General features: G+C 42.6%; 1 protein-coding gene across 2 annotated transcripts in view; it reads left to right on the top strand.

The window, feature by feature from the left end:
* The window catches only part of unc5db (unc-5 netrin receptor Db), a 394,916-nt gene extending 386,833 nt beyond the window's left edge, over positions 1-8,083 (top strand). For both annotated transcript variants that reach the window (XM_072433137.1, XM_072433138.1), the window contains 2 exons: positions 3,027-3,205; positions 7,496-8,083. In XM_072433137.1, the coding sequence (XP_072289238.1) occupies positions 3,027-3,205; positions 7,496-7,757 (441 nt within the window). In that variant the 3' untranslated portion in view covers positions 7,758-8,083. The remainder of the gene's footprint in view (positions 1-3,026; positions 3,206-7,495) is intronic.
* Positions 8,084-17,237: the final 9,154 nt, after the last annotated feature.

Raw genomic sequence — 17,237 nt, forward strand, 5'->3', positions numbered from 1 at the left:
ATTTGAATGCATTTTTCCTGCTGTGAAGCACTTTGAATTGCCTTGTGTATGAAATGTGCTCTACAAATAAACTTGCCTTGCCTTGTCTGATTGGGAGGAGGAGTCCAAAGCAAATTTCCCTGCAGGGACAGTAAAGTCTTCCTGAACCCTTTGCCCCTCGTGGAGCTCATCTCCTTTGTGCCCACTTTACGGCTGTTTTACAGGCGGTGCTCAGATATATACTGAGTGGAGTGCAGTGTTTTGTTCATTGAACAAAAGTTCATGAACGCGTTCATAATTTTGGTGAACGTGAACTGAACGTACTGTATTACTGCTGAAGAACGAAACTGTGAACGCGTTCATTCTGGTGTCTGTGAACGGCAACATTTGTTCTTTTTATTTTCGTTCAATAAAGTGTCAGATTTCTAGAGACTTCCAGGCGAAAAACACCGTTAAGTTGCCCAAAAAGAGCCTCTGTCTGGCAAGTGTGAGAGCTCCAGTGAACTATGAACTGAACTAGTTCATGTAGAAAGTGAACTTTCCCAGAGTGGTCAGAGCAGGTTATGGGCTGCAGAGGGCGACATGCCACTGCACAAACACCACTAACACGGCCACGCCCTGTGCTTTTAGAAGGGGTCTCAAACTGTGGTGCAGGGGCAGCACGGCAGGTTTGAGATCTTGTTTGTTTTCTTTTACGGACGTTTTCTCCTGTTCTGTCTTGACACATTTGGATTCATGGCACAAAATGACAATCTGTAGTAGAGCTGGGTTGAAATAATCGATTTTCCGATTTTTAATCGATTCGCATATTAATGACCGATTATCGATTCGTACGTCTAAAGATCAATTTTTTATTTTTTATATTTTTAATTAAAATTATTTTCTACATTTCCCTCAGTGAACTTCAATCTACCTTCAAGAAAGATAATTCAGGACTCCTGGATTATCTTTCTTGAAGGTAGATTGACCCTTAACCTTCATCAGTCTTCCATCAGTAACTACCAATACTCTGTTTAATATTGATATAATACTAGTTTGAATATGTTGCTTCTCTACACAGTCATGAAGTGAAGGAAACGGTTCAAATACATTTTTAATTTTTAATAACATTAACCCCCGGATCGAATCGAAATCGGATCGAATCGAAATCAGATCGAATCGGAGCGAATCGGATGGGATCTGAGAAATCGGAAAAAAACGATTTTGAAACGTAAAAATCGTAATCGAATCAATTCTTGAAATTTGAATCGAAACCCAGCTCTAATCTGTACAAAAATATACAAACTTTATTTTCTGAAAGGGAAGGAGGAAAAAAGAGGAAGGTTTAATTTTGAAGTTCTGTTTTTGTGTTTCAGGTTCAACTGTTCAAACTAAAAGAACAGCTCAAGGACTGTCCACATATAAAGCAATTTAATAAGGATTAAAGGAAAGTACTTTTGAAAGTACAAGAAGGAGAGGAAGGACCTTGGGTCATTTAACAAGCAACCAAACTTTGTTTTGTTTTAAATGAATAAAAGGAAATGTTTTGTCCATAAGCTGCACGATGAAGGAAGTAATGAGGGACGTGAGATAATGAGTTACACTTCATTCCACTCAATTCAGTCTTTTAATCTAGTTCAGTCCATGTGTTACACAATTACACAAAACTCTCCACGTTATATCTCTAGTTCTCTCTCTCATTCCTCATCTCACTTTCCTCTACTTATTCCTTCTTCTTCTTTCCTCACTCTCTAGTTCCTGACTCTCTTCTTCCTCTCTGACGTCTTCCTGTTTTCTTTTCCCACCCTTCTATCTCTCTGCCCTCTTTCTCCCTTTCCTCCTCCCTCTCTTGTTCTCTCTTTCCTCCTCCTTCCTTTCCTCCTCCCTCTCTTGTTCTCTCTTTCCTCCTCCCTCTCTTGTTCTCTCTTTCCTCCTCCTTCCTTTCCTCCTCCCTCTCTTGTTCTCTCTTTCCTCCTCCTTCCTTTCCTCCTCCCTCTCTTGTTCTCTCTTTCCTCCTCCCTCCTTTCCTCCTCCCTCTCTTGTTCTCTCTTTCCTACTCCCTCCTTTCCTCCTCCCTCTCTTGTTCTCTCTTTCCTCCTCCTTCCTTTCCTCCTCCCTCTCTTGTTCTCTCTTCCCTCCTCCCTCCTTTCCTCCTCCCTCTCTTGTTCTCTCTTTCCTCCTCCTTCCTTTCCACCTCCCTCTCTTGTTCTCTCTTTCCTCCTCCCTCCTTTCCTCCTCCCTCTCTTGTTCTCTCTTTCCTCCTCCCTCCTTTCCTCCTCCCTCTCTTGTTCTCTCTTCCCTCCTCCCTCCTTTCCTCCTCCCTCTCTTGTTCTCTCTTTCCTCCTCCCTCCTTTCCTCCTCCCTCTCTTGTTCTCTCTTTCCTCCTCCTTCCTTTCCTCCTCCCTCTCTTGTTCTCTCTTTCCTCCTCCTCCCTCCTTTCCTCCTCCCTCTCTTGTTCTCTCTTTCCTCCTCCTCCCTCTCTTGTTCTCTCTTCCCTCCTCCCTCCTTTCCTCCTCCCTCTCTTGTTCTCTCTTTCCTCCTCCTTCCTTTCCTCCTCCCTCTCTTGTTCTCTCTTTCCTCCTCCCTCCTTTCCTCCTCCCTCTCTTGTTCTCTCTTTCCTCCTCCCTCCTTTCCTCCTCCCTCTCTTGTTCTCTCTTCCCTCCTCCCTCCTTTCCTCCTCCCTCTCTTGTTCTCTCTTTCCTCCTCCTTCCTTTCCTCCTCCCTCTCTTGTTCTCTCTTTCCTCCTCCCTCCTTTCCTCCTCCCTCTCTTGTTCTCTCTTTCCTCCTCCTTCTTTTCCTCCTCCCTCTCTTGTTCTCTCTTTCCTCCTCCTTCCTTTCCTCCTCCCTCTCTTGTTCTCTCTTTCCTCCTCCTCCCTCCTTTCCTCCTCCCTCTCTTGTTCTCTCTTTCCTCCTCCCTCCTTTCCTCCTCCCTCTCTTGTTCTCTCTTTCCTCCTCCTTCTTTTCCTCCTCCCTCTCTTGTTCTCTCTTTCCTCCTCCTTCCTTTCCTCCTCCCTCTCTTGTTCTCTCTTTCCTCCTGACCCTGACTTGTTTGTCTCTTTTTCCTCCAGTGTGAAAAAGAGTCCTTGCCGTTCTTCACACAGTCCGACTGCACCGTGACGACTCAGAGCGGGCCCCGAGCCTTCAGGATCCCCCCGTCCATCCACCAGAGGATCTGCGCCACCTTCGACACTGCCAACGCCAAGGGCAACGACTGGCAGCTGCTCGCCCGCAAACTGCACCTGGACCGGTGAGTAGTGTCCCGCGCCGCCCACCTCCACCACCAGGGGGCCAGACCTGTCAGGGCCGAACCAACGACATAACAGAAGCGGCATAAAGGGTCGTCAGGAGCGACCCATTCTGGACCCAGAGAGATGTAAAGTCAGAGGTTATACGTGTGTGTTTGGGTGATTTTATAAACTACAACATCTGGGGGAAAAGAGTCATATTTAGGTCATATTTAAGTCCTAGTGCACTCATTTACAGTTTTAAATGTGTTAAAGCGCCCATGTAGATAGTTCCTGTGGTAAATATGCATCATAGTTTTTACATCAGTCAAGGTGTTTGTGAGGAAAATTTTAAAAAAATAACTACAGATCGATCAAAAAGCGACAATCAGTCAAAAATGTAAAGCGTTAATGGTTATTATTATTTGTCAAATCATAAATATTGTGTCATTTAGATGGATTTTGGCCTTTGTTTACAGTGCGGTCACATCTGCTGCTCATGTCCAACCAGGAAGTAACATTATTAACGTTTGCAGAATTGTCTGGGGACGATTAGAGCTTTAAATGAAAATGACCACGTTAAAACGACAAAAATATAATAAATGTTTGTCAAACTAAATCAAACATGTGCAGCAGAAAACTTATCACGCTATATGTTTTAATTTAATAAAGTTTAATGCCAGACAGAGGAATATTCCAAGGAAAGTATCACCTGACATCTCCATGGAGACGACCAGAAAAGTTACATGTTGCAGCTTTAAAGATATAAAATGTTGGCTTCACAATGTTTTCAGTTCTGCTTTTTACGTCACCATGACACTTTCTTCTCTTAATAAAGAAAAAAAAATAAACAAATACCAACCAATCTTTTTTATCCAAAGCTCTTTCAAGGTTTAAAAAATAAATACAAAAAATACCTGCTTCTTTTTTTCCCTTTTCTTTCAAAAGTTCTTTCAAGGTTTGTTTGTTTTAAAAGAAGGAAAAATAGATTTGATTTTTTTAAAATCAAAAGTACAAAAGTGAAATAATGACACACAATGTAGAAAGTGTAAACTAAAGGCGGTAATTAGAAAATATACTAAATATACTAAAATGACCGTTAAGTGCTTTATCAGAAGTGAGTGACAAGCTGACTCTGCTGTGGCACAGAGGTTTGGCACCAGCACATGTACTTGTATTCCCCACTATTCTCTTTTCTTCTCCTGGTTCATCTCAGGCTGTAGAAGCTCGTTTCCATGACACTTTTACTTCAGCTGAACCACAGATGCTTCAGAGTGATACACGCAAAACAAAGCACGGCCCACACATTACTTTTCTTATCCACAAAACGGCTGAAATGTATATAATGTGTTTAAAATAATTAGGAACGTCACTGTCTAAAAAAACAACACAAAAAACTTCACACTCTCGAATATTTATTAGGACTTAGCTTTGTTTACAGCAATAATTCGCTGTGGCATAGTTTCAATAAGATTCTGCAATGTCAAAAGTCTAATTTCCCTCCAGTATGTCGTTATTCCTCGCACAGATCTTCAGTGTGTCGTTATTCCTCGCACAGATCTTCAGTGTGTCGTTATTCCTCGCACAGATCTTCAGTGTGTCGTTATTCCTCACACAGATCTCTAGTGTGGCATTATTCCTCACACAGATCTTCAGTGTGTCATTATTCCTCACACAGATCTTCAGTGTGTCGTTATTCCTCACACAGATCTTCAGTGTGTCGTTATTCCTCACACAGATCTTCAATGTGTCATTATTCCTCACACAGATCTTCAGTGTGTCGTTATTCCTCACACAGATCTTCAGTGTGTCATTGTTCCTCACACAGATCTTCAGTGTGTCGTTATTCCTCACACAGATCTTCAGTGTGTCGTTGTTCCTCACACAGATCTTCAGTGTGTCATTATTCCTCACACAGATCTTCAGTGTGTCATTGTTCCTCACACAGATCTTCAGTGTATCATTGTTCCTCACACAGATCTCTAGTGTGTCGTTATTCCTCACACAGATCTTCAGTGTGTCGTTATTCCTCACACAGATCTTCAGTGTGTCATTATTCCTCACACAGATCTTCAGTGTGTCATTGTTCCTCACACAGATCTTCAGTGTGTCATTGTTCCTCACACAGATCTTCAGTGTGTCATTATTCCTCACACAGATCTTCAGTGTGTCGTTATTCCTCACACAGATCTTCAGTGTGTCATTATTCCTCACACAGATCTTCAGTGTGTCATTGTTCCTCACACAGATCTTCAGTGTGTCATTATTCCTCACACAGATCTTCAGTGTGTCGTTATTCCTCACACAGATCTTCAGTGTGTCATTATTCCTCACAGATCTTCAGTGTGTCATTATTCCTCACACAGATCTTCAGTGTGTCATTATTCCTCACACAGATCTTCAGTGTGTCATTGTTCCTCACACAGATCTCCAGTGTGTCATTATTCCTCACACAGATCTTCAGTGTGTCATTGTTCCTCACACAGATCTTCAGTGTGTCATTATTCCTCACACAGATCTTCAGTGTGTCATTATTCCTCACACAGATCTTCAGTGTGTCATTATTCCTCACACAGATCTTCAGTGTGTCATTATTCCTCACTGGGGTTCAGATCTGGAGTACATTAGTTTCTGCTTTAGATTAAGATATGGTTTGGTCTTTGTTCTGCTTTAGAGCTTTTAGTCCAGTCCTAGTTTAATTCTGGTCCAGTCCTGGATGGACAGTTTTGCAAAACAATGTTAGTAAAGTATTTTGTTTTTTATTTCTCCCAAAAATCTAATCCATCAGAAGTTATTGTATTGTATTAACTCTATTTATGGAGGGAAACGGGGAAAACATCGAAGGCTTAGATGTTTTCTTGACCCTTCTCAAACACACTGACGTCTCATCCATAACCACGGGATTTGTCTTTCCACATGGTTGTTTCAGAAATGACTCAAATCACTGCGTCAGTCAGGTTTAAATATCGTGTTGCTGCTGAAAGACAAAGACGTGTTCGCTTAGTGGGATCCTGCTCGTGTAAATGACCAAAAACTATTCAAATCTATTCAACCTCATCGACCCAAATCGTGCACAACTGGTCGACTCCTGCGCGTCTCAGACCGCTCTACTCGTGGTTATTGACAATAATGAATATATTATGAACTTATGTTGCAGCTGATTGACGATTCTAGTCTGAAAATGTATGTTTAAGTGCATGTGACACAAAGTTCATTATTCATTCATAATTATTACTGTATTGGTGAATTCTAGTTTAAGGTTGAAGTACCAAAAGCCTGTCAAAGCATAGAGAACAAATAGTAAATATATATTACACTGTGTTTATTTTGTTTAAACTGTCAGAAAATGTAGTTTTATTTTAAATATTTAAAATTGGTGATATGGATACTTTTTTTTAACTTTTCTTCACAAACAGCCTCACGACAGATGCAAAACACATGATACAAATAAACCACTTGTATTGTCCAACCAAACAAAGTATTAATTTAATTCAAAAGTAATAATAAAACCTGCTTTATGGACTTTGACGTAGATATTTAGTACTCGAGCTTTGAATCTGACTGATACTGTGACGTTGTGTGTGGTCTTTCCCTTTAACCTCGGATCAAACGCAGTACAACACTTCCCTCCAGTGGACATATCAGTGTACTGCACTTGTAGCTGAAATAATGGCTTGGCGACACAAATCAGTTGGTTTTCACAAAGTTATCTCTTATTTCAAATTGAATATATTCCACTTCTCATTATGTGCAAATAGTAGATGAAAAAACACACTAAAAAGCTGTGTATTTAGTATGAATATGATCTGGACACTTTAGTTTTATTGATAAGAATGTGCTGCACTAATAAAGTTGTCTTGGATCTGTATTCCAGTCTTAGAGATGTGCGTTTACAGGAACTAAAGGCCACGCCATCATTTTACTCACCAAGTTCCCCAGCAGAGGGCAGTAGAACTCCTCCTTTTGGTGCACTTGTGAAGGAGTTTAAATCGTGCTAAATACAACACCTTCTTGCGTTGCAGTGAGTTGTGTTAGATGGGCCTGGTCAGGACCCGAGCTGGAGGAGTTTTGGTTTGATGGGGGGAAACTGGGCGGGTCTTTAATCATCAAGATGTTCAGACAAAGTCCCAAGTTCTGCTGATTGTGTTTAGGGAGGAAAAGAAGTTTAAGAACCATTGCCGTCAGCAGAGAGTTTAAATAACCCAGTTAAACATGTGCAAATAAATGCTTTTCTCCACATTTATCCAATACCCAATGAACTCACTCAACACAGAATTGTCTCACGCATTCATTTCCTCTTTCCCCTTTTCCAGAAACCTGGGTTACTTTGCGAAGCAGCGCAGTCCGTCCGCCGTCATCCTCAGTCTGTGGGAGGCCCGGCACCAGGACAACGCCGACCTGGACTCTCTGGCCAGCGCTCTCGAGGAAATCGGCAAGCTCCACTCCAGCAAAACCAACAACAAGGGGCACCGCGAGGAAGAATCTGACTTTAACCACATAGAGACGGGGAGTTTGTGTCGAATAGCCGAACTAGACGCGCACGAAACGGAAGAACAAGCGGAATACACCGGATAAGACTAGAAGCATATGAAAATGTCCATACTAATATCCAAACCAGGACTCGGGACGGTCCGCGGACGGCACTTCTGAGGACAGCAGGGCGGGAGGCGGTCGAAGAGTGGATGATTGGGGTCGGTGTGTTGACCAATCAGAGGCGGAGGTGAGCCTTGGAGGGCATCGTGAGACCCGCCCCCTTCAAAACAAAAGACCTGTCAGAAATGTGTGTGGTCGATTTACCTGGACAATTTAAAAAGCTTTTTTATTTTAGTTTTTTCCTTCGATGTAAAACGTGATTTCAAGGGCCGGGAATCAGAAGGGTGCAAGTGGCAAAAAGTGAATGAAAAAATATTGATGAAAGTCGATTAGAATTAACAAAACAAAATAGAGAATCTTTATTTAAAAAAATGTCATGGAAAGTTTGTGCTAAAAGGATTTAAGTGTGTTTATATAATAACTAATATCCATCAATACCAGTGCAATATTTCGCTTTTTTGTGGTTAAAACATGAATGCATCAATAAAACTTACTCATGGGATTAAACAACCGCTGAAAATGTCGTAACAAATCGACTTTATAGAAAGAAGTAGTAACACTGCGCTGCTCGCCGGATTGTCACGAGGTTTGTGTTTTTAAACTCATATTAACACATCTTATACGGCTCCGGGCTGATCCGCTTGAGTCCACACAACAGGAAGTAAACGTGATATTGATACTTGCTAACGAGGTACTGAGCGTATTCGTTGATTCGTTCACCATTCAATCTGGTGTCAGTAAAGTCTAAACGTCACTTCCATGCTTTTGATTCCGGGCCCTTGATGTGTACCTCACTCTGTCGTCCATTAAGTCCATCATTTTATTTCACGTTTCCCTCTTATGCAATTTAACGATGACTGTGTTTTATCGCTTAATTACGTCGAGGTTTTCAGTTTGACAGGAGAGCTGCTGGTCCCGCACGCGTTTTTAAAAGTATGTTTTGGAGATTAAAGCGTCACGATGCTGCGACCCGTTCAGAATTGTGGGCGGAGCATCTGAGCGTGTCCAGCGTTGAGCTCGGGGCGGGTTCAGAGCCGATACACGCACACGTTCACTCACTGTCACTCAGAGGCAAATAAAACAGAAGATGAATCATTGTTCACCCAAAAAATATGTCAGAGGTAGACAGAAAAGTGTTAGTTAAATAATCAAAGGTGTTAAAAGGAATGTTTCACAGTACGGCATTAAACTTGTACCACACATTTATTCAAATACAAGTGTTTTTATTGCTGGAAATACATAATTACATGCAGTAAATACAATACACACATTTTCTGTGTGTTTAAATTGTGCATTTTGTAACTTTTTGGGTTAAAAATCCACCACCTGCTCGGAGATGTTTTTACTTTGCTTGTAAAGTTACACAGTATGGCTTTAAATGCACTTTTTTTTTTTTTTATCAAGCATTTATTTCATTAAAGGTGATTTTGTTGCTTCGATAAACTCACTCACTCCTCTGAGAGCGCTTTTCTCCACAGAAACAGGTTTAATGCCACACTGCGGAACATTCCAGACAAAGGAATAGACATAAACATTGCGTAGTGCAACTTTGAACACGACTGGACTGAAATACAGACATGAATGAACATTATGGGATATTTAGAAAGGGCCCAAACAATGTAATGTCACGTAAACAAACGTCTGATATCAACGTTAGAAATATGACTTAACCAATATCTAACATTTTATCACTTGTTTTGAAAAGTTTGGCCTCGCTTCAATTTCATCAATGGAATCAACACTTTCACCTTTCTGCTTTTCTGGTTGCAAATTGGTAATAATATGTGTGATAATAATCATAATAATGAAAATAAAACTCCTTAAAGTGCATATGAAAGGTTCTCGCGTGTGTCTAATTATTACTGTGTTTGTTTGGTTTGACTGAGCTCAATATTCATCAGTTTTAGATCAGTCAAGAGGGAGTTTGTGAAGGAAACAAAAGACAAATAAATGTGGAAGATTACAGGAAGTAGAGCTTACTTAATTCTAAAACAAATCGCTCTGTTTTTATGTCATGAAAAAGTGCAGGGACAATTCAAACGCAGCTTTAATTAAGCAACTATTTCAACAAAATAAAGGTGTTTATGGGTTATTTCTTTTGTCAAATCACGTTTAACTATTGTATAATTTATAACAATTTTGACCCATGTTTGCGAGGTAAGAATTGTGGAATTACTTGTATTTATCTGCTGCTTGTTTCCAACAGGGAAGTAACGTTATAAACTTCAACACTTTTGTCAAACTGAGGAGAACGTTTTTGAGTGAAATGTGAAGTCAAACCTGTCATATGCACTTTAAGTTAATTATTTGAGATCAGAAATGTCTAATCTTTGTAGAATATCGTTTAAAAAATAAAACATTAACCTTTAACAATATAACACACGCTTAAATATCAGGTGCTAAATGTTTAGGAGATCAAACCGCTTTTTTACCAAAACAAACCTCATCATTTAGATTCTTTCCCCCATATTAGTCGCACTGTGGATTTAACCTTACTCAGGCTAACCACTCTGCCACAAACCCCACCTTTGACTTATGCATATCCTGAATTAAAATGATGACATACATACAACATACTATTTTGCTTCTTTGATCATAAAATCTGCTTCAGGAACTCACTTGACATTTTAATATATTTTATTTTGTGTGTAAGATTTAAAAAAAAGAAGTGTCATTCCAGTTACACTTTGTCATGAAACAGTAGCTCAACAGGCAATTCCATAGCAACCAAATACATGTACACAACTGTGATTGCATAACATGTACTTGCTATATTTCACACATGTTATATTTTAATGTTTACAGTTCAATTATTACAGCATTTAGGGAGGGTTCGTTAGGGAATGACGTGCCCAGATTTTCCATTATATTTCTTACCATTAAACACATCCTCTTTTTGTGTTTTTTCCCAAAATGCAACTGGTAATATTTGAATATTTTTGTGAATATATTTTATTTTTTCCTGCCTAGCAAAGAGTGAAAATGGAGACTTTGTGTGCTTTTGTATTGCTTATCGCTGGCTTGTTTGGCATTCCTCTGTATTCACCTATATTTTGGCTGTGTATCTAATAAACAGACGCTTTTGGTTGAGGCTGAACTCTGTCATGTGGAAAGATGAGCTGTGATCGGTGCTTTCAGTGTTTGGGCCGTCCAGCTTTGAAAAACAAATATACAGCAGGATTTTAAAGGAGTTTAACTGGCTGGAATAACTGTTTGGGCTGCGTATTTTTATATTCATAATCTGGACTTTACAGACTCTAAAACACATATGAAAACACCTATAACATATGATAAGACTTTTATTAAATCAAAATGTCAAAAAGGATTTAATTCAGTTTTTCTATTATATTATTGTATTAATATTGTATTGTATTTAAAAAGTCTCAATGAAAATATATAAATAATTGTTTGACTATTTATCAAAATTAAATTCACAACTAAAATAATTGCAGCCCTTTTAATTGTTACAACATATAAAGAGTTTATGTTTATTTTTTGTTCCGACAGTGTCATCAGTGTCATCACCTGCTCGTCTCTATGTTCTTGCTTTGCCTGAAATGCTCCACATTATGGCATTAAATGTATATATCTTGTATTATTCAATTACAAGTGTTTTTTATTGCTCATTAAAAACATGCATTCATATTGTCAGCAGGCTCGCCTTTCCACAGATCTGACCCGTTTCTTGGCCTGGAGATAGCTAGGTTTAAGGCCAAATTGTGGAACGTGGCAGACAAAGTAATATTATCTCCATGGAGACAAGTAGAGATGCCAGTGAAGTTACATAGTGCACCTTTAAACAGAAAGTACACAGTTTGTTGCTGCTATAAAGTATTGGTTCATCTGTTAGCTTCATGTTGATAAATGCTCCGGCTGCTGTGTTGGAGCTGTGTCCTTGTGGTGGATAAGTCACATAACGCATGGATCGCTCCTCATCAAATATGCTAACTACTCCTAGGGAGCACCTCAAGGATCAGTCTTGGGTCCCCTGCTCTTCATCCTATAGGTCAATAACATCAGTCAAAGTGCTCATTTTTGTTTTGCTTTACTAATCTTCTACATCTAAAACTCACCTTAAACTCAGTCAAAACCAAGACATCACTTAAGGCTTAAATTAAAGTTTAAAAAAAGTTATTGTTTGATGGTTATGACATGAAAAAAGAAACCTTTAAGATGAATAAACGTCACCTTTAATGCTTCCTGTGGGGAAATGTGTTTACTGCACCTCAGCCTCCATGAGTAAAGTGTTGAGACCCCAGTATTGATGCTGGAGGAGAAGTCTAAACTGTGCAGGTTTAAATGAAGGAGAAAACATAATAACTCTGAGCAAACCCACCTCGATACAGGGAGAACATGCAACCTCCACCAAAATGTATTGTATTTTATGTTTGCGTTAAAGTTGCACTACGTAACTTTTCTAGGGGGGAGTCCGCCATTTACTTGTCTGCATGGAAATATTATTGTTTTGCCAGAATGTTAGATAATAAGTGGTGGAAAGTTACAATATACAAAAGTAAAAATGTTGTACTTTACTCAAGCCATTTTTACTCTTGTACTTTTTTACTGCACTCCATTTGAGAGCATTTGATTGCATTAAATTGTTGAACAGGACTGAAAAGTAGAAAGTACTTTGAGGGGTTCTTTTCTATGTTCATTTTTTTTTTTTTTTATTATGGACATAGCATTGGACAAACCAGATGCAATGTTTTAAGTGTTATAGCAGAATATGTTAATTTTCAACGCCTGTCCATAGGGCCAATTTAGAGTTTAGTTGTCTTTGGACGGTGGGAGGAGCCGGAGAACTCAGAGAGAATCCACAGTAACACGGGGAGAACATGCAGACTCCACCCAGAGAGATCATGTGATGTTGGTCTGGTCATCAAACCCATGATCTCCTTCTTGGGAGGCAAGAGCGCTAACCGCCTTTGCCACTAACTGCCTTTGCACAATGGTCAAACCTTGATTGAAAGTTTTGATTGAAACTCAAAACCTTCAATCAAGGTTTTGAGTTTAAGTGTTGCTTTGAGTAAAATAAATAAAACTGGATAGCACAAATTACTGTTGACCAAAGATCAGCACAATTCTTTATCAGTTCTGAAAATCTGTGTGAAATACTCTTTGCACTTAAAGCTACTTCAAAACCTTTACTTTAGTAGATTTGTCCCTCTGTACTTTTACTTAATTAACTAAATGTTCTGCCACTATACACAGTATGACATTTAAATGATCTATTTTGCAGTTAATCAATTACAGACGTTTTATTGCTTATAAATTTTACCAAAAACCTGCATTTTTATTGTGATCGGGCTCGCCTCTCCACGGATCTGATCAGTCATTTGGCCTTGTGGCTGCTTGTTCCTATGGAAAGGGATTAGTTTAATATCATATTGTAAAACCTTCTGGGCAATGAAATAATATCTCCATGACGACAGGCAGATGACTGACTTCCCGCCATTTTTTGCTTTTAAATAGATATTATTATTATTATTATTTTCTTTTTATTATTTTGTCTTTATTATTATTATGTATCATTTTTATTTTATATTCATTATTATTATTAAATCTGTTCTATAAAGTTACATATATGTTATACAAGTAAATAATTCCAGTCATTTAAAAGTGAACTCAAACCAAACATTTGAAACAGCCAATCACAGCTGAGCGTCCCTCCGAGCGATCTAATCCAGCCTCGACCTTTCCGTCCACTTTCCCTGTGTGTCCATCTCTGTCACTGAAGTGGTTTGGCCCCATACTTCTGAGCGCTCTCCGCATGGCCCTCGGCTTCACATCACTATTCTTGTGCCTTGTTTAACTCCTGTAAATGCTGAATGTTGTACTGTACAGAGGGTCTGGAGGGAAAAGACACAAGAAAAACAATGAAACACACTGACATACATTTAAAGTATTAGTTGATCAAGTATTTAAGATCATATTGAATAGGCTGCAGAGCTTTTCTAGTGCTGAACCTCTGTGTTTGGTAACACCCGGGCAGCTTTGTGGTACATTGTAACTATAACTATGGACATTTTGGATGTTTTCTGTACAGTAGAATTTGCAAATGTATATGCAGCCTTTTGGAAATAAATGTACAGTGGAAAGGTCCAGTCACGCTTTGTCTCTTGTCAGAAATGTCTTTTAAAGGTGCACTATGTCACTTTTGTGCTGGAGGGTCTGACACCTGCTTGTCTCCATGGAGATGTTATTGCTTAAGTGTTTTATGTTCATGCAAAGCAAATCATTTACAATTTTAATCAGAACTAAGTAACTTTAGTTACTATTATTAGAAGATCCAGGGTTTCCAGGATAGTTGTCTTTGTGTCGATGTCAGCAAATGTTTCAAGGCTGGTTTTCCACCCAGAGACAGCAGGGGGCGACAACGGACACTTCAAATACATGTTTAACCTTCACAGGGATGAACAACGTACTCAGTTTTCTTTTAACCCTTATGGGTCCCATCCAGCCGAGCATCTGATGCGGGGGGTGACATCACGGACCGTGGGAACCAATCTGCGTTTTAATTTTTTTAAATATACATATTTTTAATGCACTATTAATAAGAATGTTATAATTATATATAATAAGTTATCTTAATGATAAGAGAACCATTATTCATTCCACAATGGGAGAATTCCAGTGTTGCAAAACAGGTTAGACCGATTAGAAACAGAAGTATAATGATAAAAACAGATAACTTAGAAAAAAAACTTAATCTTGATAATAATAACAATAACAAGACTCTTATTTACAGCTGTTTTGTGGACAGATATTGCACCAGGGATGATTGACATTATGTCACGGTATCGCACATATTATTTAATGTAGTCAAAGGCTTTGGGACCGGTTAAATACAAACACAACTACCAAAAGAAAAAGAAGGTCGGGATTTACCTTGCCTGAAAAATGACTTTATTCCAGCTCAGATCAATAAGCAGTAAATGAAATATGTCAACAGTTCCAGAAAGAGCGCAATCTTCAGAGCCAAACTCCTTCACCACAGCGGCTCATATCACAAACTGTTACTGAAGAGGACAAACCAGCAGTGAAACAGGCTCTATTCAGGGCCCGCTACAGCGGAGCAGAGGCTCTATTCAGGGCCCGCTACAGCGGAGCAGAGGCTCTATTCAGGGCCCGCTACAGCGGAGCAGAGGCTCTATTCAGGGCCCGCTACAGCGGAGCAGAGGCTCTATTCAGGGCCCGCTACAGCGGAGCAGAGGCTCTATTCAGGGCCCGCTACAGCGGAGCAGAGGCTCTATTCAGGGCCCGCTACAGCGGAGCAGAGGCTCTATTCAGGGCCCGCTACAGCGGAGCAGAAGCTCTATTCAGGGCCCGCTACAGCGGAGCAGAGGCTCTATTCAGGGCCCGCTACAGCGGAGCAGAAGCTCTATTCAGGGCCCGCTACAGCGGAGCAGAGGCTCTATTCAGGGCCCGCTACAGCGGAGCAGAGGCTCTATTCAGGGCCCGCTGCAGCGGAGCAGAGGCTCTATTCAGGGCCCGCTACAGCGGAGCAGAGGCTCTATTCAGGGCCCGCTGCAGCGGAGCAGAGGCTCTATTCAGGGCCCGCTACAGCGGAGCAGAGGCTCTATTCAGGGCCCGCTACAGCGGAGCAGAGGCTCTATTCAGGGCCCGCTACAGCGGAGCAGAGGCTCTATTCAGGGCCCGCTACAGCGGAGCAGAGGCTCTATTCAGGGCCCGCTACAGCGGAGCAGAGGCTCTATTCAGGGCCCGCTACAGCGGAGCAGAAGCTCTATTCAGGGCCCGCTACAGCGGAGCAGAGGCTCTATTCAGGGCCCGCTACAGCGGAGCAGAGGCTCTATTCAGGGCCCGCACTACAGCGGAGCAGAGGCTCTATTCAGGGCCCGCTGCAGCGGAGCAGAGGCTCTATTCAGGGCCCGCTACAGCGGAGCAGAGGCTCTATTCAGGGCCCGCTACAGCGGAGCAGAAGCTCTATTCAGGGCCCGCTACAGCGGAGCAGAGGCTCTATTCAGGGCCCGCTACAGCGGAGCAGAGGCTCTATTCAGGGCCCGCTACAGCGGAGCAGAGGCTCTATTCAGGGCCCGCTACAGCGGAGCAGAGGCTCTATTCAGGGCCCGCTACAGCGGAGCAGAGGCTCTATTCAGGGCCCGCTACAGCGGAGCAGAGGCTCTATTCAGGGCCCGCTACAGCGGAGCAGAGGCTCTATTCAGGGCCCGCTACAGCGGAGCAGAGGCTCTATTCAGGGCCCGCTACAGCGGAGCAGAGGCTCTATTCAGGGCCCGCTACAGCGGAGCAGAGGCTCTATTCAGGGCCCGCTACAGCGGAGCAGAGGCTCTATTCAGGGCCCGCTACAGCGGAGCAGAGGCTCTATTCAGGGCCCGCTACAGCGGAGCAGAGGCTCTATTCAGGGCCCGCTACAGCGGAGCAGAGGCTCTATTCAGGGCCCGCTACAGCGGAGCAGAGGCTCTATTCAGGGCCCGCTACAGCGGAGCAGAGGCTCTATTCAGGGCCCGCTACAGCGGAGCAGAGGCTCTATTCAGGGCCCGCTACAGCGGAGCAGAGGCTCTATTCAGGGCCCGCTACAGCGGAGCAGAGGCTCTATTCAGGGCCCGCTACAGCGGAGCAGAGGCTCTATTCAGGGCCCGCTACAGCGGAGCAGAGGCTCTATTCAGGGTCCGCTACAGCGGAGCAGAGGCTCTATTCAGGGCCCGCTACAGCGGAGCAGAGGCTCTATTCAGGGCCCGCTACAGCGGAGCAGAGGCTCTATTCAGGGCCCGCTACAGCGGAGCAGAGGCTCTATTCAGGGCCCGCTACAGCGGAGCAGAGGCTCTATTCAGGGCCCGCTACAGCGGAGCAGAAGCTCTATTCAGGGCCCGCTACAGCGGAGCAGAGGCTCTATTCAGGGCCCGCTACAGCGGAGCAGAAGCTCTATTCAGGGCCCGCTACAGCGGAGCAGAGGCTCTATTCAGGGCCCGCTACAGCGGAGCAGAGGCTCTATTCAGGGCCCGCTGCAGCGGAGCAGAGGCTCTATTCAGGGCCCGCTACAGCGGAGCAGAGGCTCTATTCAGGGCCCGCTGCAGCGGAGCAGAGGCTCTATTCAGGGCCCGCTACAGCGGAGCAGAGGCTCTATTCAGGGCCCGCTACAGCGGAGCAGAGGCTCTATTCAGGGCCCGCTACAGCGGAGCAGAGGCTCTATTCAGGGCCCGCTACAGCGGAGCAGAGGCTCTATTCAGGGCCCGCTACAGCGGAGCAGAGGCTCTATTCAGGGCCCGCTACAGCGGAGCAGAAGCTCTATTCAGGGCCCGCTACAGCGGAGCAGAGGCTCTATTCAGGGCCCGCTGCAGCGGAGCAGAGGCTCTATTCAGGGCCCGCTGCAGCGGAGCAGAGGCTCTATTCAGGGCCCGCTACAGCGGAGCAGAGGCTCTATTCAGGGCCCGCTGCAGCGGAGCAGAGGCTCTATTCAGGGCCCGCTACAGCGGAGCAGAGGCT

This window comes from Eucyclogobius newberryi, unplaced genomic scaffold (genome assembly GCF_026437365.1).
Source record: "Eucyclogobius newberryi isolate DKJ021-1_F unplaced genomic scaffold, fEucNew1.0.hap1 SCAF_6, whole genome shotgun sequence".
Classification (NCBI taxonomy): Eukaryota; Metazoa; Chordata; class Actinopteri; order Gobiiformes; family Gobiidae; genus Eucyclogobius; species Eucyclogobius newberryi.